This window comes from Myotis brandtii, unplaced genomic scaffold, assembly GCF_000412655.1.
Source record: "Myotis brandtii unplaced genomic scaffold, ASM41265v1 scaffold220, whole genome shotgun sequence".
Classification (NCBI taxonomy): domain Eukaryota; kingdom Metazoa; phylum Chordata; class Mammalia; order Chiroptera; family Vespertilionidae; genus Myotis; species Myotis brandtii.
The window spans coordinates 874,506-896,280 of record NW_005358250.1 but is presented as its reverse complement, the minus strand read 5'-3'; the positions used below and the strand labels follow the sequence as shown (position 1 = coordinate 896,280).

The 21,775-nt window shown below is 55.3% G+C and overlaps 1 protein-coding gene across 1 annotated transcript in view; it reads left to right on the top strand.

The window, feature by feature from the left end:
- Positions 1–21,775, top strand: part of HIVEP3 (human immunodeficiency virus type I enhancer binding protein 3) — a 54,370-nt gene that overhangs the window by 8,030 nt on the left and 24,565 nt on the right. The window contains exons 2-3 of the mRNA XM_005866098.2: positions 815–960; positions 20,552–20,727. Of these exons, the coding sequence (XP_005866160.1) occupies positions 815–960; positions 20,552–20,727 (322 nt within the window). The remainder of the gene's footprint in view (positions 1–814; positions 961–20,551; positions 20,728–21,775) is intronic.

The following is a 21,775-nucleotide window of genomic DNA, read 5'->3' as shown; positions in this document are numbered from 1 at the left end:
GAGTATGTGTAAGCAGAAGAGAGTGGCCATGTTGGTCATTTAGTCCTAAACCAATTGATTCTGCCTCGGGCACTGGAGAAAAATAGCTCTTTTCTAATGGAATTGCTGGGTCTTACCTACCTAATAAAGTTTTTCATGAGATCAAAATACAAATACAAATATGTCCTCATCCAGCCAGCTCTCGCCACTAAGGCCTGTGGAAGAGAATAGCTTCCCTCGATGACCAGCCCAGAGCCTGCCCACCCTCAGGTGCATGCCCGTCAGTGCCCACACAGCCTCTCTGAGCCCAGCTCTGGGAGGTCCTGTTGGTCAGGGCCTTCAGGAAACCTGCGTTCTGCTCCCAGCAGTGCCCTTAACCTGCCAGGTGACCTTGACTGTCTGATCGGTAAAGGAGAATTAGACTAGTCTCCACAGGCAGAGTCTTCATTATTAGTTCAGCATTCCTGACGTGCCCTCACTGAGAGGCAGGCCCTATTTTGGGTGCTGGCCTGACTGAGGAGACCAAGATGAGCACCTGTCCCCAGCAGCTCCCTGGCCAGTGTAAAAGAAAGAGCGACCTGGTCTTCCCGTGGAAAAGACCTGGTCAGAGTTCTCGTTTTGACATGAACTAACCCCTTGGCCTTGAATAAGGGACTCCACCTCTCTGGGGGTCAGCATCCTTCTTTCTATAAAGTGGGCTTACAGCACCTCCTCACAGGGCAGAGTGGAGACTAAGTGAGCCCCGATTGAGTGTAAGCAAGCAATGCCGTTGAAGGCATCATTCCATTATTACCATGTAACCGGCAATGATTTTATCCTTCCTGCGGTGGGCCAGGTTCACCTCCCTTCGCTGGTTTCCCCGGAAGGCCAGAAAGATGTAGCTAGAGTGGAGAAGGAAGAAGAGACGCGAGGGAAGCCCGAGGAGGATGCTCCCGCCTCCAAGAGAGGGGAGCCAGCGAGGATCAAAATCTTCGAAGGAGGGTAAGAATCACGTTTGGTTTGCAATGTCTGCTCCCTATGGAGTCAGAGGTCATGCCCGGCTGGCCTGAGGGCTGGGGTGGGCCGATCTGCGTTCTGAGGTGGTGAACATCTCAAACGCAGGGCCATGCCCCAGATGCCCTCGAGTTCCAGCTGTGCCTCCCAGCAGGTGCCACCACTGTGGGATGTGCAGGCCACCTCTGTTTGGGAACATCAGCTGCTTGGTGGGGGGTGGGAACACTGGGTGTTGCAGGCTGGTGGGCCTGGGTCTTCCTCCAGCCCCTCATTGTGTCGGTGCCGGCGGGTTTCCAGTCCTGCACTGGGGTTGATAGTGAGTCTCCCGGGTCTGCTCAGACTGCCTTTGTGGTATGTGTTCCCAAAACGTCACCTCTGTCCGTCCAAGCAGCCATCCTGGCACGCCTGTGTCCCACAGGGCACGCACGCTCTGCCAACCAGGCAGTTTGCAGTGCCTTGCACGTGCCACATGTTTACACCAGTCTCCGTGCCGAGTGGCCAGCGGCCAGGGCTCATCGGTTGGTAAATACTTAGCGTCTCATCCCTGGATTTTCACCTTGGCGTTTGTCTTTGGGAACCTAACGATGTAGACATCTCAGAACTCATGATGGTGGGGCCCTCTGGGCTCTGAAGGTGTGCCTTGTCTCAGATTCGCTTTGTGGGAGTTCTGTGCGAGCTGTGTTCTGTGTGGCCACATGTTTGCTCCCTGGGACATGGGTGTCTGTAAGCAGGTTCCATGGTGTCTGTCTCAGGGTCCTGTGTCTGTGTCCCCAGTGTTCTCGATACAGCCCTCGTCCCACCCAGTCCTGAAGGACAACGGCATGAGAAAAACTACCTCCCAAGGACGGCAGCCCCCACCAGCATGAGCTGTCACCGGGGCCTGCAGTTCTCCAGCACCTGTAGGTGCCTAACTCACAAAGTCAGAGTGGGAGGTGCGGGTCCCCATGGGGCACCCTCCAGCGGCCCTGACCAGCAGGGAGTGTCCAGAGAAGGGGTGTTTGCAAATGAAACTTGGGGAGTTGGGTTGTCAGGGGGTCAGGGATGGCAAACTCCCTGAAGTGGCAGGGACACCTCCCCCCGGGGGAGAAATGCCCTGCCCGGAGTTCTAACAGCGGCTCCATTGAGAACCACTAGACCACATGGCTTTCAAATGCTGACTGGCCCTCTTTCCAGGGGACGGACCAGTTTCCTCCCTGCTATTTGGTTAGAGCGCCCTCGTGTGTCTCTGTGTCCTCACAGCATTGGGTCCTTGGAAGGCCATGTTCATCTGGACTTGCCTTCTTCCCTCTGTCCTTGGGGCCAAGGGGGGCTGGTGTGCGTGAAGAGCTTTGCATCTGCCCTGAGAGGCAACAGCCTCCAAAAACCCGGTTCCCAGGGGGCTCCCTGCTGCCTCGTCCCTCAGGAAGCCTGAGCTCTGGGAGGGCAGCTGGCAGGAGCCTCTCCCACCGCAGTTGGTTCACAGCTCCAGCTACTGGCTGAAGTCTCAGCCACAAAGTCTGCCTTCAGCTGAAAGGTGCAAAGTTACACCTGAGTGCCCTCTCCTCTTCCTGCAGCCCGGGCATCGGTCCACACTCCTCCCCACCCCCCTAGCCCCACTGTCCATCCAGGCTGTCAGTCCCAGCTGCTCTGTCCCCCTCTCTTTCCAGGTCATCCATGCCCCCGAACAACTCTCCCACCTACCTGTGTCCCACTCCATCAGTCCCCTTCTTCTCCCGCTGTTTCCTCCTCTGCAGAAGGGGATAGTCACATACTTTGTAGATGGTCAGAGAATGCTATGCGACCCGTGTAAAGGCCGAGTTCCTGGGCTCAGGGAATTTTATATTATTACGTCCATTTCTCCTGTCTCCCTCCAGGTTAATCTCATGCTGTTCTGTCACCTGTGAAAAATATCCTTATGCTCTCAACAGGTCACATCCAATTTGAGCACTTTGGGGGATTAGGTCGTGTGGCAGGTCAGCTGTCCTCTCTGAGTCCCGCTGTGCCTCCCACCCCCACTGCATTCATGGTCTTTCCTTTCCTTTCCTTTCCTTTCCTTTCCTTTCCTTTCCTTTCCTTTCCTTTCCTTTCCTTTCCTTTCCTTTCCTTTCCTTTCCTTTCCTTTCCTTTCCTTTCCTTTCCTTTCCTTTCCTTTCCTTTCCTTTCCTTTCCTTTCCTTTCCTTTCCTTTCCTTTCCTTTCCTTTCCTTTCCTTTCCTTTCCTTTCCTTTCCTTTCCTTTCCTTTCCTTTCCTTTCCTTTCCTTTCCTTTCCTTTCCTTTCCTTTCCTTTCCTTTCCTTTCCTTTCCTTTTTATTTTTAACACAGCAAGCATTTGCATTGCATTCCAGCACATTTGACAAGGGTGTGCAGGGGGTTCTGCTCCTAGGAGTCACTGAGCGATCTAGGCGGGCGGGGCCAAGAGAGGAAGAGAGGGGTGGCGACCTGTGCACTGGCTCCTAAAGCTTCCATCCCTCCGCTTCTGCTCCAAGCCATGGGCCAGAGCAGCCCGGGGCCCTCCTGCCTCGGAGGCAGCGGGAAGTGCAGGCCTGCCGTGTGCTGGGGAACCAGGCAGACGTGGGAAACAGCACTGACTACTCCAGTGGGTTTAGCAAACAGCTGCAACTTCTTTTTACTCAACAGTGTTTCTGAGATGTATCCATGTTGATCTGTAGAGATGGATGATGTCGATCCATGGAGATATAATTCATAGCAATGAGACACAAAAGTGGATGCTGCACCAGCCCAACGTTGACGAGTCTTTTTATCGCTAGTCAGCTACTCACTAGTCACCTTATTCTTCTCCTTGACCTCCTACCCAGGAATTGATTAATTAATCCACCCATCAAGGAGGAGCTATTTATTCAGTGCGTTATGGGTGCTCTGTGCCAGAAGATATCACAAGCCCAGGCGGTAAGCTGAGACTCTGCCCTCCTGGTGCTGGGGACCAGTACAAGGCTCGGTACTGAGGTGTGGACTGCCAGTGTTGAGATGCTTACAGCAGGAAGGGACCCACCTGGGGCAGGAGTAATCAGAGAGAGCTAGGCCTGAAAGGCTGGGTGAGATGGGGACAGGTAGGGAGGAAAGGTAGGTTGGTCAGCAGTCTGGGTGCAATGGGGACTCATGTACCTGGTCAATTGGACTGATTTCTCCTGGCCTTGAGTGTTCTCTCTTGTCAATGTCATTCATCCCCTTGGTTTCAAACCTCATCACTGCCCCAAGGACACTAAATCTGGGTGTCCAGCTAGGACCTCACTCCTGAACTATAGACCCTTGCTTCTCCTGCCTCCTGGGCACCTTTGCCTGGGAGATCCAGGGCACCAAACTCAGCATATGCCAACCTCACCCTCCCGTTGCCACCAACAGCGTCTTCTTCCACATCTAGATCTCAGGCGATGCACCCAGCGCTTCACACTCAAAACCTTAGTGTCATCTTGGATGCTTTCTTCTCCCCTGTCCTTCCCCTTCCTATTAGTCCCCAAATTCTGGTGTCTACATGACATGGTCCGTGATTCGTATGTGGTTTCTCTTCGTTCCCTGTGCTGTGGCTCTGGTCTCTTTCTCTCCAGGGTCCCATGCTGGTGCCACTGAGTGTTTTTGATTGTGGTTCTGCCTGTGCCACGCCTCTGCTCCAGGGTCTCTGTGGCTGCCTCACCTCCAGCATCCAGTGAAAGCTCAGCCTGCTCTTCCAGGCCCACCTCTGACCCACCCTTTTGTGCTTCACCCTGTGCCTGCTGGGGCTGCCCATTGCCAAACCCTATTCAGCCTTCAAAGGACAGCACTCAACCCTCTCCCCTAGCTAACCTCCCAGGTCCCTCCACACCCCTAGTTTAATAATACCGGTGCTAGAATCATTCCTGTCTCCCCCAATCCCCTCTTGACTTGGATCCAAGGGCCATGCTTCATGCACACTGTGTATGATTCCTATTTGTTGGCTTGATTTCCCGACTCACACACCCGTCTCGTTCCCTGTCACTTCCACACCTGGACAAAGCCTGCGTTTCCCAGGCAGCCTCTGGGAGGCCCATCAGGAATGTGCTGGCTCTCTCCCCAGCACCTGCGCCTTTGCCTTGGTCGTTTTAGAAGGGCTCCTTTGTCAGGGAATGTTGTTTTCACATAGACAAAGTTATATTGTTCATTGAGGGTGGTGCCTGTATTGTCCTAACTCAAGTTCACTTGTTGCAAGGAAAGATGGGAGCTCAGCCCAAAGGGCTGATGTGGAAGAGGAAGAGACTAGACATGATGGAAACTACCTGGCTTCCGACAGTAGTCATCCAGGCCCAACTGGGGGTGGGAGAGGGGGTGAGAGACACAGACCAGGCCAGCTGGGGTGGGGGATACTCAGAAAGGTGGTCATGCACAGGGGCAGGGAAGGACTGCGTTTAGAGTGGCAGCCCAGCCTCAACTTAGAATTGGAAAGCAGGGCAACAGAACAGAAGCCCGACAGTGGGCTGGGCCAGGGAGGGTGGGATAGGGTGACTCCTGGGCATGGGGTTGCCTAGAACTGCCCCCAAGCCCTTCAGGCCTTTAGCAGAAAGATTCCATGCCAGACCCTGCCAACTTCATGACTCAGGTGCTGAGCTGAGGGAAGACCATCCTGTCGGAGTGAGTGGATGCCATCCCTTCTCAGGCACCATAGCACACCCCAACACCTCACTCCAGCCACTGCCTCCCTGCTGACCACTCAACTCAGCATGTTCAAACTTAAATTATCCCACCTTTAGAACACAGGATCTATATCACTGATTTTTCTTCTTCCCTTTAAAGAAACTCTGAACTGAAGGAGTTGACTGTACTCACTCACGTCCATGTCTTTCCTCCTACCCTCTCTCAGACCATTCCAGGTTAACCTTGGGCTCCTCACCCTCATAAACTGCTCTTATGGAGGTCAGCAGTGACCGCCACCCTGCAGAATGTCCAGGTCACTGCTCACATCTGCTCACCTTGACCTGTCGGCAGCACAGGACACAGTTGACCCCTGCCCCCTCCTCGCTGCCCTTTGTCCACTTGGTTTCTAGGGTGGCATCTTTCTTGACCTCTTCCTTTGCTGGTGGCACTTTCTCATGTCTTGGGGGATTCTGCCTCATCTCCTCATCTCTGAACATTAGGGTCCTCAGGGCTCAGCACCTTCTTCTCGGTCTAATTTCCCTTCCAGGGGAACTCTATATACCATCTCTAGGCTCCAACTCATGTCTCCACTGGATTCTCCCCAGAGCTTTGCTGAAGAACCATGTGATTCATTGGGCTCTTGGGACATTTGTTAAAGAAATTATTTGAAGAGTTTTAATTGTGTATTGTTCCACTTGAAGGAGTTTTATATATATACTAGAGGCCCGGTGCATGAAATTCGTGCACGAGGGGAGGTCCCCTGAGCCCGACCTGCACCCTCTCCAATCTGGGAGCCCTCAGGGGATGTCCTACTGATGGCTTGGGCCTGCTCCCCGTGGTTCTCTGCTCTCTGCGGGGCCTGCCTGCTCCACACCACGGCGATGGGCAAGCAGGCCCTGCTGGGTGCTGTCTGCGGACACGCTTGCCTGCTCGTGGGTCACCATGGCGACAGCCAAGCAGGCCCTGCTGGCTGCAGACACTCCAGAGGCGGCAGAGCAGCGAGGCTTGATCCTCTACCGGAGTGGGCGGATCCTGCCTCTCCACTTGGTCCCTACAACCCCTGGCCGGGCCGACAGGCCCAAACACTCCAGTGGCGGGGCTGAGGGGACTGGGCGCCACCATCTTATGGCTATGGGCGCCACCATCTTTTGTGACGGAGTGATGGTTAATTTGCATATTACTCTTTTATTAGATAGGATACCAAAACCTAGGTATGTGCTCTGGTAGGGAATGGAACCTGCAACCTTTTGGTATACAGGGCAATGCTCCAGCCAAGTGGGCCATCCAGCCAGCCTCTGTCCTAAGAGGCTGGCTGTGGAGGGAAGCAGGGAAGATGGGGGCTGAGGGGTGGAGCTGGAAGGAGTGTGAGGTCAAGCAGGTGAGTGTTTAAACCGAGAGCTCCTCTTGTGTGTGCACACGCTGCTGGCAGTGGTTCATAGCAGGGCAGATGCTAACACTGCTGGAGAGACAGAAGGGACAGAGGGCGGAGCAGAGTCACAGAGCAGGTGGGAGGGGGTGGGGCCAAACCAGTGAGGAGAAGGGCAGTTCTCCTATAGGAACAGGACAAAAGAAAAATGCTGCTTATGATGCAAGCAGAATTGATGGTTTGCAGGTGGAAGGCGGGGAGGTTACTCAGCCCTAATCCAGATGTCTTTTCTCCTGTCCAAGCCACCTATGGCTCTAGGCCTTCAGCAACAATAGATCTGTGAATGGCTATTTAGCAAACAAAAGCAGGAAATTTCTGTTCTTAGGAAAGTTATTCCTTTGTAAAGATGATCCCCCAAATAAAAATATTCGATGTTAAATAGTCTAGTTGGGTTGACACTCTGCTGACCCAGCATCTTTCTCCTGGGTGCTCAAAGGACTTCCCGGGGAACACCTGCTCCAGACATTAGAGGAAGCTGGTTGTGTCACTAAGAAACCCAAGTCACTGACAGAAAAAAATAAAAAGACAACGTGAAAAGTGAAATGGGAAAGAAAGAAGACATATTGATCGTGGGGCAGACTGAGTGTCTGAGTAGCTGGGACCAGAGTCCCGGGAGCCCGTGGACTGTCAGGGAAGACCTAAATGCATCCCATTAAAATTTAAAGGAGGATCCATTTCTTCACCAGGCACTGCCTCCCCTTCCTGTAGGGGGTCTCAGGCAGCAGGGGCTCAACACTGAGAGGAGGGAATGCAGGATGTGGAGTCCCCACCCCACACGTGGTGGCCCCAGAGGGTGGAGCACAGCGGCAGCCAGGGTGTCCTCTGGGCCTGGACAGTGTGTGCCTGAGTCCCGCCTTCCATCCTGCCCTGGAGTCAGGCCGGCACCCAGGAGGAAGCTGGCTTCTCCCTGTCTCTCCTGTATGAGAAGTAGCCTCTTATCCTGCCCTGGAGTCAGGCCGGCACCCAGGAGGAAGCTGGCTTCTCCCTGTCTCTCCTGTATGAGAAGTAGCCTCTTAGGGGAAACAGTCTCTCTCTCTCTCTCTCTCTCTCTCTCTTTCTCTCTCTCTCTATTTTTATTTTTATAAAAATTACACATGTGCAGAGTTTGAGGATACAAATCTTTCCATAACCTTTGTTATGGAAAACAGCAGCACCCTTTCTCTTCCCCGGATTTCCTCCTCCCCACGTCAGAAACCACCCCTTTCATCTCTCCTGGGCTCACCATGCTACCTCCCCATCTCTAAGTGATGTGCCCCACGTCTTAGCTTTTCAGCTTTAGGCGTTGATGAGCCACAGGAGAGCCATTCCGCCCTCCACATCCCCCATCCCGTCTTCTCGCCCTCTCATTGGAGTGGTGCCCCGTACAAGTCACAGCTGAGCCACATCATGAACTCCGGTCACTTTTTCTCTCCCGCACAACTTTTCTATCTTCACTCTGGATACTAATTGTGTGTGTGTTCTTGGAAAACTTAGTTCTTTGTAAAGATTATCCCTCAAATACAAATATCAGATGTCAATAGTCTAGTCTGTACTGGCCTAGCATCTGTCTCCGAGTACTCAAAGGACTTCCCAAATCTAAGTGAAGTTAGAACACTTCAGTGAAGCTAGTCTTCTTAACCTCACTTCGTTTTCTATGCATCCATTACTGATTTGGCCCCCACGTTCTCACCTCACCAGCACTTCCCTCAGACATTCAGAAGCATCGGCTACTCTGTGAATCCCATCTCGCTGACCCACAGTCCCTCCCTGAGCCGTCAGCAGCTCCAGGCTGCACGGGCCGCTCCCTCAGCCTGGCACAGCTGCCCTCAGGGTCTCCCTTCACCTCACCCTGGAGATGCTCTTGCCTCATATGTTGGGTCTCCTTTCCCTTCCTCAGCTTATTCCTCATTTTCACAGAGACACCCCCCGCCCATCTGTGTGGTCTTTTTGGAGAAGGGTCCAGGAGAGGTTAGTTTTCTGGCATTTCACGTGACTGACAATGCCAGGAATGTCTTCACTGTCTCAGCGGATTGAAGTATAGAATTCCAGTTGGGAATGACTTTCTGTCAGTTTTGAAGGCATTGATCCCTTGTCCTTGATCCATTCTCATTCCCATGTGATTGCAGGCTCAGGTGGAGGCTGTAAGCCGGGGGGTGTCTTTGATGGCCATGTGGACAGCAGTTCAGAAAGGAGGGAGGTGGACGTTAGTTCCAATTCTGTAACTGGGTGATCGTAGACAGGAGAAACAAAAGCAAAGAAGAAAAATGGCACGTGGGTTGTTGGGCAGATGGAGGGTCTGACTGCAGTTGAGCATGAGCCCACTGGAGTTTATTAGCCATAAATCACAGCAAACGTACCTTTGCTATCTTTGGGCGTTGTTGGAAGTGGGGCCTCCTCCAGGGAGGCACCGGGGTGTGAGCACGGAGCTGGAGACTTGGGCAAGAAGCATTTCGTTGTTCGCTTGGAGGAGGTGGGGAAGGACTTGACCTTGGAGTCAGGCCTGCGTTGGAGGCCTGACTCTGCCATTACTACGCCTGAGATCTGGGGCTCTTCCTGAACCTCAGTTTCTCATCTGCCATGGGGTTTGGGTGAACCCTCTCTGATGGGACGTGCGGGATCTTTCCCGCTACTGTCAGCGATGAGCTGTGTCAGCTCCGCACTCAGTACTGGTGATGCTGCTCGGAGACCCAAGGCAGGAAGGCCTGGGCGAGGTGGTGGTGGGGGGGGGGGCTGCTGCAAACCCCTCCCTCCCTGAGGAGAAGCTGGCCTTTCCTAAAGACCAGAGAACCAGCCCAAGCTCACAGGCGGGGGCCTGCCTTGGGCAGGGGTCTTTGATGGGTGCCCAGCCGAGAAGAGACATCTCGGGGGAGAATTGGGGAGGGTTTCCTTTTGGAGTTCAGGGATGGGTGCTGGGTATTGACTTGTCTGAACACACAGGTGAGGGGGTGAGAAGTGGAATTTATTCTCAAATGGCCTCACAGTTTAGAATAAGGAGCAAGTTGCTCTCTCCCCGTGGTCTGGAGGAGGGGTCCCAGCGGTGGACTGTTCCCCCCAAGCATCAGCAGCTCCTGCTGCCCAAGGGTGAAGGCCCAGCTCCAGGTCACCTTCCAGCAGCCGCATCCTGCTGCCCTGCGCTTGCCAGGCTCGGCGCCCTCAGTCGTGCTCTTCGGGGCCCCTGGGTGCCTTTCTTCAGTGCCTCTCGGGACCGTGGTGAATGTTCAATAGTATCAGGCACGTTGAAACACTTGCCCAGAGCTTGGCACATCCATCCCGCCCCACTGCCAGTCGGAGGGAGTGAGTGGCATTGCTCAGTCCCTGCCCTCCAAAGGGGGCACCTCGCTCAGGTTAGCAGGAGGGCCAGACCTGGGTTCAAGTCCCGGCTCTGCTACTGATTAGAACGTCACTTAACCTCTCTGTGGCTCAGTCTTCTGATCTGGACAATGAGAATGATAGTACCTGTGTATCCAAGTTGTTGAGAATTAAAACCATGTCCGTGTGTAATGTACCTGGCACAGTGCCTGGCACATAGTGAGGTGACCTCTTATTCTGCCATGAATGATCCAGATTTACTTGTACGCTCGCCTCTGCAAGGACAGGGAACACTCCTGGCACCTCCCTCAGCGAGCACTCTGTGGAAGGGGGCTGACTCTGGAGCCAGGCCCTCTGTGTGGGAATCCTGGGTCTGCCAGCGTGGCCGGCTGGTCTTAAGTAGATCATGTAACTGCTTTGTGCCTCAGTTTCCTCATCTGTAAGATGGAGACAATAACAGTAATTACATCTCAAAGGGTTTTCATGAGGACAAACTAAGATGCTACATTTAAAAAACTTAAAATGCTTGGCACATGATAATCACTCAATAAAAGTCTACTGTGGCTGTTATTATAAAAGAGTCGCTAAAAATCATTTGATCCAAATGCCTCACTTTGCTAATGTGGAAACTGGTCCAGAGAGGCATTAGCACAGCATGTTAACGACAGAAGCCGCCTCTTGACACCTACGCCAAACATGCCAACAGGAGGAAGGGAGGAAGGACTGTGTGTGTGTGGGGGGGGGGGGGGGGGGGCGTGTGAGTGTGGTCAGCCCCAGGGGAGTCCTTTGGCTCAAGAGATAACACAGGGTGAACTGGTTGGGCACCACAGGTTGAGGAGGGCCGTCTCACACACACGGTGGGTGGACCAGGCAGTAGGAGTCGAGCCTGACCAGACAGGGAGCTTGGCGTGGCCTTGGCTGGAAGAAACACATTGAGGACTTGAGGGGTGATGGGACATGGCATTGGCAACTTGCTCTTAAACAGTTCCGGAAAAAATAGTTTTTTTCCTATATGTTAAATTTTGCTGTGCCTGTGATCATTGCAAAATAAAAACTAAAAAACAGAGAGAGAGCCAGTTTGGCTCGGAAGAAAGGAGACCAGGGAAACCAGGAACCAAGGAAGGAGTTTAACAGGCACAGATGCTGTCAGGGCCACGAGAGGGAACTAAAGGCATCAGACCAAGGAAGGAGCAGGGCCTGAACTCCAAGCAGGATTTTGGATCTGTGCAGTGGCCTGGTGTCATCTGTCACCAGGGGTGGCTTGCAGACCAAAGGATGGCCCAGCTGGCGGGAGAGTTGGGGGAGGTGTGTCCCGGGAAGAGCAGCCAGCAGAAGACAGATTGGGCTGGAGCAGGGCAGCAGGGCTGGTGTGCCAGGCAGGCAGGCTCCCAGGAACATGATGGCAGCAGACAGCACCCAACACAGGAGCCAAAATGAGCCTCAGGCGGCCGGGGAGAAGCCAGGCTGTGAACGAGGCCTTATGACCTGCTGGTGAGTACGGCTGGCAGACTGGGGCCAGAAGGCGGCCAGCCAGGGACTGAGCAGGACTTCTGGGAGCTGGAGCCAGGAGCAGGCAGGGCATCTCCCCAGGGAAGGTGGCAAGGAGTGGAGGCAGCTGGCAGGTGGCAGGAGGGCCAAGGAGGCTTGTCCACAGGCTGTGCTGTTCAGCCTGGGCCAGGGAGGAAAGTGTGGTTGCCCAGTAGGGGCCAGGTTGGGTGCAGGCTGGCTCAGAAGGAAGGGGTCACCCCCTAGCAAAGAGGCGGAGGCCAGTTCCCAAAGACACTCAGGGAGTCAGCAGATCCAGCAGCTGGGCTGCCTCAGATCCATCTCTCGGAAGTTTCTGCGACTGCTTAGCTTGCAAGCTGGGGACCAGGCTAAGAACCATGATTTCCTGAGGTTTATAACCTGCTGGTGGTAGCGCTCTGTGGACTCTGGGTTTTCACCACCACTGTGAGTGGTGAAACCCTTCCAAGGAGGAGGGCTGGGGGCGTGCCTTCTCCTCCTGGCCAGCGGTGGGGAGGGAGGGCCCGCGGGGCTGAGGGAGGTGGGGCTTGAATAGGTCTGGGCCACAGGTTGAGCAGAGGCCCAGAAGCTCCCACTGGGGCTGGCAGGGGCAGCAGTGGCATGGAGGCCCTTCTCTACTCCGACTCCCACAGGGTGTTTTCGGGGTCTGGTGCTGAAAGAGCGGAGCAGTGACCATGGATGTCCCCATACTGGCCCAGGCTCTCTTCCTTCCTCCGTTCAGGGGCTAATGCCTTTCATCTGCCCCATCCTCCTGAAGGACCCAAAGGTTAAGGTCGGGGCAGGGGCTGTTGTGAAGGTAGTGGGGCTCTGTCTGGGGTCCAGCGGAACAGGACAGCATGCTCGCTCAGGCCTCACCAAAGGGGGCGCCCTCTCCTCTCTTCCTTGGGCCTCCTGCCCACATGCCAGCTGGGGACGCGCTCGGCTGCCCCAGGCTCCCTGGGTTCGGGTGGGCTCTGGCAGGAGAAGCCCAGCCTCCTTCCTCATCTTTCTCTCTAGTGTGACGATGAGACAGATGGTTGGATGGGGCTTCAGCGCTGGGTCTCCACAGGAGGCCCCGAGTGAGGAGGCGGTAGGGTTCAGCAGGCTCCCGGGACTGGGCACGCTCTCAACACACCCATTAACTGGGGTCCAGGGGACAGGCTCTCTCCTCTTGAAAAGTCATCGTGTGCAGGCACACACCCTGCTTCCAATGCTGAGTCATCCTTCCAGGAATTCGTCACCATCTCCCTCCCTCCCTGAACTCCCAAGTGCTTGGCTGCTACCCTCCCAGCCTGCTTCACAGGTTCTCTGTGTCTGCAGCTCTCTGGGTGACAGCCTCCCACAGGCTGGGATGCAAATCATCGGGGTGATTTCAGCGGCACCCGGACAGATGCTCCTTATTTCATTGTCATGTTCTATTTTAATGTGTTAGAATAATGTAGCCACCACGTGAAGCTGCGATTTCCTGACTGTGAGTCCTCACGAGGAGGCTATGGTGGGGCGGGAACCCAGGCGCATGCTCCGGCCGGCCTTCCTCTGAGCTCAGGCCCTGTTCCATCAGGCATCCCCCCCTCCCCACCCTGCTGTGCACCCTCCAGCCCCCATCTGTAGTAGCAGCATCCGTATCTTACGGAGGGTCAGCTGTGCCCAGGTACAGACTAGAACAGTGATGGCGAACCTATGACACGCGTGTCAGAGGTGACACGCGAACTTATTTTTTTGGTTCATTTTTCTTTGTTAAATGGCATTTAAATATATAAAATAAATATCAAAAATATAAGTCTTTGTTTTACTGTGGTTGCAAATATCAAAAATTTCTATATGTGACATGGCACCAGAGTTAAGTTAGGGTTTTTCAAAATGCTGACACGCCGAGCTCAAAAGGTTCGCCATCACTGGACTAGAAGCTAAGCAGCTCTTAGCCATTGGCCCACAGGCATGGATCAGGCACCTGGTGTAGACACACATTTCATCGGCTGTGATGGTCGACAGCCCTGGGCAGCGTCCCCTCTGGCTGCTGTGCACACAGCCCCAGAGGGCGCTCCCCTAGCCCAGCTCTAACTGGGCACCTTCCCCTCCCCCCACTGCCGGCAGGACACAGGCTAGGCTTTTGTGCCAGCATCTGAGGCTCGCTTTCCTAAGTCAGCCTCAGCCTGACCTTCAGCCTCAACTCCTGCTACTTGTCATAGAGGATTGTGCCAAGGCTTCCACAACATAATTCCTGGGAAAAGTACCTGCCACAGCAAAAGCCCTCCACAAACGACAGCTGTTTCTATTTCCATGAGGAGAGAGCACACCTCTGACCCGGCCGGCTTTCTTTCTGGTGGTTTTTAGTGAAGAAGACACGTGTTCACTCTCCAGGATCTGGTCCCTTTCCCATCCCGGGTCTGAGTCCTGTCTGGGGAACAAGGAAGTGAGGCTGGAGAGAGGAGGCCATAGTCCTGCTCCAGCCCCACCTGAAAGCCTCTGGCGGCCGCTGTGGGCCATTTGTCTTAAGGAAGACAACCTGGAGGGGTGTGCATCAGGCTAGGGAGGACTCGGGAACCGTCCTGGTGGAATTGTTCGAGGACACGGAAATGTTAGGCCTGGAGGAAGGGAGTCGAGTAGCGTGGCTTCCTTCGGAGAGGTCATGTGGAAGAGGAGTTGCAGGGGCCAGAGCCCAGACTCTGGTGGGAACAAAGGTTGACAACTTTAGCTTAATTGTCAGAGGGCTGTCTCAAAGTGGCAGGAGCTCCCTGGGACCCTCTGCGACCCCAGATCCAGGCTCTGCCTAAAAATGACCACATCAGAGGATGCATGAGGCCCCTCCCACTCTGGAAGTCAGAGGTTGTAGAAGCTTCCAAGCGCGACTGTTCTTTAGCAGTAATTTTCAAATTGTTTTTAAATTCACAGAACTCTCTTTTACAAAGTTCCGTTTACATCAACGCCTACTCTGAAAAAACAGCTCAGTGAGGGGGTGGGGTCGTGGAGGGGCCTCCCGCCTCTGCATCCTGAGCCCAATTTGAGAGTTATTGTTGGAGAACCCTGCAGGTCAGGGCCTGCTGAAGGCTGGAGCAGCTCCAGGTACTGTGCACAGTTAAGGAGACCGCTCCTCCTTGGCAATTTCACTTCTCTGAACACAAGAGGCCCCGTCCCTCCCAAATCTCGCTGTCTGGTCCAAAGCAGGGCCTTGGCTGCACTCTTTTCACCTGAGCTGGCTTCACGCAGCCCCGGCTTGGGGCCTGACTGGGGGTTCTTAGGCCTTGCACTTGGACGTTCACCCCACAGCATCTCCACTTGTCGAACTATTTTCTTTAGAGTAAAAGGCACCTCCTGTTTTTGGAGCTGTGCTGGGCGTCAGACCTCTGAGCCCTGCCGTTCTCCTTCCGTGAAGAATCACAGCAGGAACAGCGAGGAAATGGCAGAATGCGAGCCTGTAACGTGGACACGGGCTTGCCTCGGTGGTGGGTGGTGGGTGGTGGGAAGCGGGGAGAAGGCGAAGGCTGGAGCAGCTCCAGGTACTGTGCACAGTTAAGGAGACCGCTCCTCCTTGGCAATTTCACTTCTCTGAACACAAGAAGCCCCGTCCCTCCCAAATCTCGCTGTCTGGTCCAAAGCAGGGCCTTGGCTGCACTCTTTTCACCTGAGCTGGCTTCACGCAGCCCCAGCTTGGGGCCTGCCTGGGGGTTCTTAGGCCTTGCACTTGGTCGTTCACCCCACAGCATCTCCACTTGTCAAACTATTTTCTTTAGAGTCAAAGGCACCTCCTATTTTTGGAGCTGTGCTGGCGTCAGACCTCTGAGCCCTGCCGTTCTCCTTCATGCACTCTTTTCACCTGAGCTGGCTTCACGCAGCCCCAGCTTGGGGCCTGCCTGGGGGTTCTTAGGCCTTGCACTTGGTCGTTCACCCCACAGCATCTCCACTTGTCAAACTATTTTCTTTAGAGTCAAAGGCACCTCCTATTTTTGGAGCTGTGCTGGCGTCAGACCTCTGAGCCCTGCCGTTCTCCTTCAGTGAAGAATCACAGCAGGAACAGCGAGGAAATGGCAGAATGTGAGCCTGTAAAGTGGACAAGGGCTTGCCTTGGTGGTGGGTGGTGGGGAGGAGAGAAGGGGCTCCTTACCCGCTTTCTCCTCCTGCCCAACCTCTTGAATCTGTGTCCTCTTTCCTCCAGCCCGGCCTCTGCCCACTTGGCTCCACACAGGTGTAACACTTCTCTGGTCCCAGGCCTCGGGCCCACACCATCCCCCATGCTTGGCCAGAGGGGTCTCCCAAAACAGGAGTCTCACAGTCAGACCCAACTCCTCCACAGAGACCTGCATGAAAGAATTTATTCTGCAAAGGTTTAGAGTCAAAGGCACCTCCTATTTTTGGAGCTGTGCTGGCGTCAGACCTCTGAGCCCTGCCGTTCTCCTTCAGTGAAGAATCACAGCAGGAACAGCGAGGAAATGGCAGAATGTGAGCCTGTAAAGTGGACAAGGGCTTGCCTTGGTGGTGGGTGGTGGGGAGCGGAGAGAAGGCTCCTTACCCGCTTTCTCCTCCTGCCCAACCTCTTGAATCTGTGTCCTCTTTCCTCCAGCCCGGCCTCTGCCCACTTGGCTCCACACAGGTGTAACACTTCTCTGGTCCCAGGCCTCGGGCCCACACCATCCCCCATGCTTGGCCAGAGGGGTCTCCCAAAACAGGAGTCTCACAGTCAGACCCAACTCCTCCACAGAGACCTGCATGAAAGAATTTATTCTGCAAAGGCCAGTTCAGACCCCTGCTGGGCCTCCCTGGCCACCCACAGCACTCGGTATATTATCTATACTAAATCAATCTCTCTCTCTCTTTTATGGTCTTTTCAGTACCTGTTACTCACCCTAGAGACCAAGGTCAGCATCTTAGTTTTGTATTTCTGACCCTGGCCCAGCCCACTGTCCATGGTATAGAGGCTTCTCCCCTTCCTCCCTCCCCGAGTTGGGGCACGGCCAGGTTATCTCCAAATCCTTTCTCTGTGTGTGCGTCTCCACCTGGGAGGACTGTGTGATATAAGCCTGCTCTGGAGGAAGAAATGACAGCTGCACCAGGTGGCCTGCTTCTGAGTTGGGCTTGAGCCTAAAGCAAAGCCCAGATATGGCAGAAGTCAGGGTGGCTGTGGCCAGTGTGGGAGGGACCTCATGGCGCCCACTATGGCACTGGAGTGAAGGAAAGGGGGACGCTGAGGACACCATGGTGGCTGGATGTCAGAGGGGAGGAGTGTCATGGACCCGCCAAGCAGGGCCAAAGGGAGGTGTCCAGGTGGTGGAACCTCCAGTGCAAAGAGGAGACCAAGTCTCCCTTCTTTCTTCTGCAGTGGGGAAGGGCGCCCCCCTCAGACCGCTGTGGTAGTGGGCTGGGTCCAGGAGGCGGCGTGTGAGTATGTGAGTGTGCGTGTGTGAGTGTGAGGGTAAAGTGCTGCACATAGGGTGCTCTTCATAAGAACAAAGAATCATTTCTCCCCCACCCTCCTCCACGGCCTTCAGTTCCGCCCCTCGAACATGAGGTAGTGCTTTGCCCTAAATCAGGGGAAGAGCTACCTCCAGCCTGAGGACTGGGCACCTGAACTGGCCGGTCAGGGACGGCAGGGGGAGAAAGGGTGGTGGTTTAGACAGCGGTCATTGCAAAGAGGAGACCAAGTCTCCCTTCTTTCTTCTGCAGCGGGGAAGGGCGCCCCCCTCAGACCACTGTGGTAGCAGGCTGGGTCCAGGAAGCCTGCTATGTGAGGGTGAAGTGCTGCACCGAGGGTGCTCTTCATATGACAAAGAGTCATTTCTCCCCCGCCCTCCTTCACGGCCTTCAGTTCCTCCCCTCGAACACGAGGTAGTGCTTTGCCCTAAATCAGGGGAAGAGCTACCTCCAGCCTGAGGACTGGGCACCTGAACTGGCCGGTCAGGGACTGCAGGGGGAGAAAGGGTGTTTTAGACAGTGATCATCAACCGGTGGTTTGTGGACCACTGTGGTCCATTGAGGTCTGAAAGGTTGGCGACCGCTGGTTTAGACAACTTGAGAGGCATCGGATGCCAAAAAACAGGATCCACCTGTACCCATAGACAGCGGTCCATGTGTGAATGCATGTGTGTGAGTGTGTGTGCGTTTGTGAGTATCAATATGTAGGGTGTGAGTGTGTGTGTCACTGTGTGGGTGAGGGGATTGAGTGAGTGTATGTGAGGTGAGTATGTGAGTACATGAGTGTGTGGGTGTGAGTGTGAATATATATGAGGCATCGGATGCCAAAAAACAGGATCCACCTGTACCCATAGATAGCCGTCCATGTGTGAATGCATGTGTGTGAGTGTTTGAGTGTTTGTGAGTATCAGTATGTGGGGTGTGAGTGTGTGTGTCACTGTGTGAGTGAGGGGATTGAGTGAGTATATGTGAGGTGAGTATGTGAGTACATGAGTATGTGGGTGTGAGTGTGAATATATATGAGTGCGTGTCAGCGTGAGTGTGAGTGAGTGTGGTACATGAGTATATATGAGCAAGTGTGGGTCTAAGAATGAGAATGGGGAGGTAGTGTGCATGTGAGCATGTGTGTGTCTAGATGAGAGTGGGGAGATGGTGCGTGTGAGTATGTGAGTGTGTGTGTCTGAGTGTGAGTGGGGAGGCAGTGTGTGTATGTGAATGTGTGTGTCTGAGTGTGAGCATGGGGAGGCAGTGTAAGTGAGCATGTGTGTGTCTAGGTGAGCGTGGGGAGGCTGTGTATGTGAGTATGTGAATGTGTGTGTCTGAGTATGTGAGCGTGGGGAGGCGGCATATGAGTATGTGAGTGTGCGTGTGTGAGTGTGAGCATGGGGAGGCAGCGTGAGTATGTGGGTGTGTGTATGAGTATGTGAGTGTGGGGAGGCAGTGTGTGTGAGTATGTGAATGTGTGTGTGTCTAAGTGTGAGCATGAGGAGGCAGTGTAAGTGAGCGTATGTGTGTCTATGTGAGCGTGGGGAGGCAGTGTGTGTGAGTATGTGAGTGTGTATGTCTGAGTATGAGCATGGGGAGGTAGTGTGAGTATGTGAACATGTGTGTGTGTGTCTAGGTGAGCATGGGGAGGTGGTGTGTGTGAGTATGTGAGCGTGGAGAGGCGGTGTGAGTATGTGAGTGTGTGTATGAGTGTGGGGAGGCGGTGTGTATGTGCGTGTGTGTGATGGTGATCACTGTGTCCTGCCTGCCAACTTGAGTGTGGGGAGGCAGTGTGAGCGTGTGTATGAGTATATGAGTGTGGGGAGGCGGCGTGTGAGTATGTGAGTGTGTGTGTCTGAGTGAGCATGGGGAGGTGGTGTGTGTGAGTATGTGAGCATGGAGAGGCGGTGTGAGTATGTGAGTGTGCGTGTGTGAGTGTGGGGAGGCGGTGTGTATGTGCATGTGTGTGATGGTGATCACTGTCCTGCCTGCCAGCTCCCCCCGAGTCCCCTCTTTGAAGCCCATCCTGTGATGTCCCCCAGGGTCAGCTGATGGCCCCTGTGGAGCAGGACGGGGTCCCAGCTGCTGTCTCTTCCTCAGTCTCCCAGCACCTCCTGCTCCTCTGTGCCTGCCCCCAACCCTTGAGCTTCACATCACGTGGACAAGGGCATGTTGTAGGGGCGAGTGGGGGACGCAGGCCTCTTGCTGGACCTCGAGGCAGGCTCAGCAGGCTGAGCGGCCACGCCTCCCTCAGGCAGCCATACCCTGGGACCTCCAGGCCTCATGAGTCAGAGAGCGCTTCTGGCATTACACCAGGATCCCCTCCCTAGCCCTTCGCCAGCACAGCTCCAGAGACTTGCACATCTGTAGCGTTAGACAGGAAGGCATTTGGGTGAGGACGGTATGAGTGAGCCTCATGGGTTTCCTTCCAAGTGGACATAAGAGCATTCTGATGCAGGTCCAATGGCGCTGAGGCCCAGCAGGGGGGCCGGCGCCCAGCAGATGGGTGGCTCCTGAAGGCCGTTAGCAAGACATAAGAGCATTCTGATGCAGGTCCAATGGCGCTGGTGGCCCTGAGGCCCAGCAGAGGGGCCGGCTCCCGGTGGCTCCTGAAGGCGGTTAGCAACTCCCACCCACGTGATCTCTGGAGGCCAGACTGGGGAGAGAGTGTGGGGCTCCCGGTTTCCACATTGTGAGGACAGAGAAATGATGCCGTCCCTCGTCCTCCCCTCACCGAGCGTCTGGGAGGCTTCCTGGCAGACTTAGCACCGCCGTCGGGGGAGGTGGACGGCAGGTCCAGATCCCAGTTCCATCTCTTTCTGGCTGTGGAGCCTCTGCTCTTAGGGGTTCTTCCTCGTGCTTGTGGTATAATTCGGGTCAAGTGCCCAGCACAGACTGAGCGATCGGACATGGTAGCTGCTAGAGCCATGGCTGTCACCTTATTTTTTACTCTTTGTATCGCTGGTGGCCCAGAGTGGCCGTTGTTTGTGGGCAGAAGCTGGTGCCCAGCTGGCTCTGCGGACCTGTGGCCTCACCTCCCAGAGTGGCCGTTGTTTGTGGGCAGAAGCTGGTGCCCGGCTGGCTCTGAAACAGGGGTCCCTCTGCGGACCTGTGGCCTCACCTTCCGGCAGGAGGCACCAAGGTCTGCTGGCTCTGGGAGGGGAGGAGGGGCCGCCCCAGTCTGAGGGGCAGGGCAGGTGCAGGGGTCCATGCTGGATCCCCAGGGTGCCTTGTCCCCATCACCCAGATGGTTTGCTCTGGCTCTGCGTCCCCCTCTCCCAGCGCCTGCACCGGGCCGGATGCAGCTAGGAAGCGCACGCATCTTCTGAGGTGGGGACCTGCCTCTTCTCCTCCTTTTGTTTCCTTTACCCTGACGCCTGTTGCTCATAGGTACAAATCAAACGAAGAGTATGTATATGTGCGAGGCCGCGGCCGAGGGAAATATGTTTGTGAGGAGTGTGGAATTCGCTGCAAGAAGCCCAGCATGCTGAAGAAACACATCCGCACCCACACTGACGTCCGGCCCTATGTGTGCAAGCACTGTCACTTTGCTTTTAAAACCAAAGGTAAGAGACAGTCAGCTGGGCCGCTGGCCCTGCCGCTGCAGGCAGCTCCCCTCTGGGAGCCACAGCACAGAGCTCAGGGGCCCAGACCTCTCTGCCTGGGCCTGGGGCACCCCCACTTCCTGGGTTCCCCAATGGCAGAGCAGCTGGCTCCAGACTGCCCCCCAGCCTGTCCTCTTGGACCCCACACGCCCCGCACCTGGCACTCCCCACCGCCTGGCGGCCCTCTTGCACCCTCCTGGTTTGGGTTTGCTCTCATCACCCACCCCTTCCTTTGCATGTCTCCTAAGCCCTTTGTCCACCCACCTGACAAACTCCAGCATCCACACCTGTCACGGCCACGCTTGCATTTGGAAATCCATTCCACTCCGAGCCACTGAATACACTCACGGTCACTTCTCATGCCAGAGTCTGCCCCGGCCTCCACCCACCTCACCACTCAGACCAAGGCCCTGCTCTGCCCAGCTTCTCTGCAGCTCTCGGCACAGGGCCCGGCCTCCCACATCCAGACTGGCAGCCCTGCCATCAGGCCCGGCCACACTCCACAGCAGAGCAGCGCAGGCCTGGCAGGCACCTGTGAAAGGAAGAAGGGCTGGCTGTTGAGGGCGGGCTCCCACAGGTGTGAGGGCAGGTGGTGGTGGTGGCCGCTGCAGCCGCCCGCCCTGGTGCGGACGAGGGGGGCTGAGTCCCTGACCCGGCTCTCCGCTCGCCCTGTTGGCTGTTCCTGCGGGACAGGCAGGGACACTGCGCTTGCTCATTGCTCCCCAGTGGTGAGCAGGCAGGGGCACTGGGAGAAAGGCCTGGGCCCTCGGCTCCCTGGTGGCTTCAGCCTCTTGTGCTTTGCAGATTCTGGGGTCAGGGTTTGGGCACAAGGACCACGCGGTGTTCAGTGGCTGAGACTCCAGAGCAGGTCACCCTTTGCCAGTTGTTGACCTTCCTTCTGTTGGTAAAGCTGCTCCCAGCGAGAGGTGGGGCCACAGCTCCGAGGGCTCCGCAGCCTCCCTCTCCTCCTCCTCCTCCTCCTCCCCCCCCTCCCCCCCCCCTTCCTCCC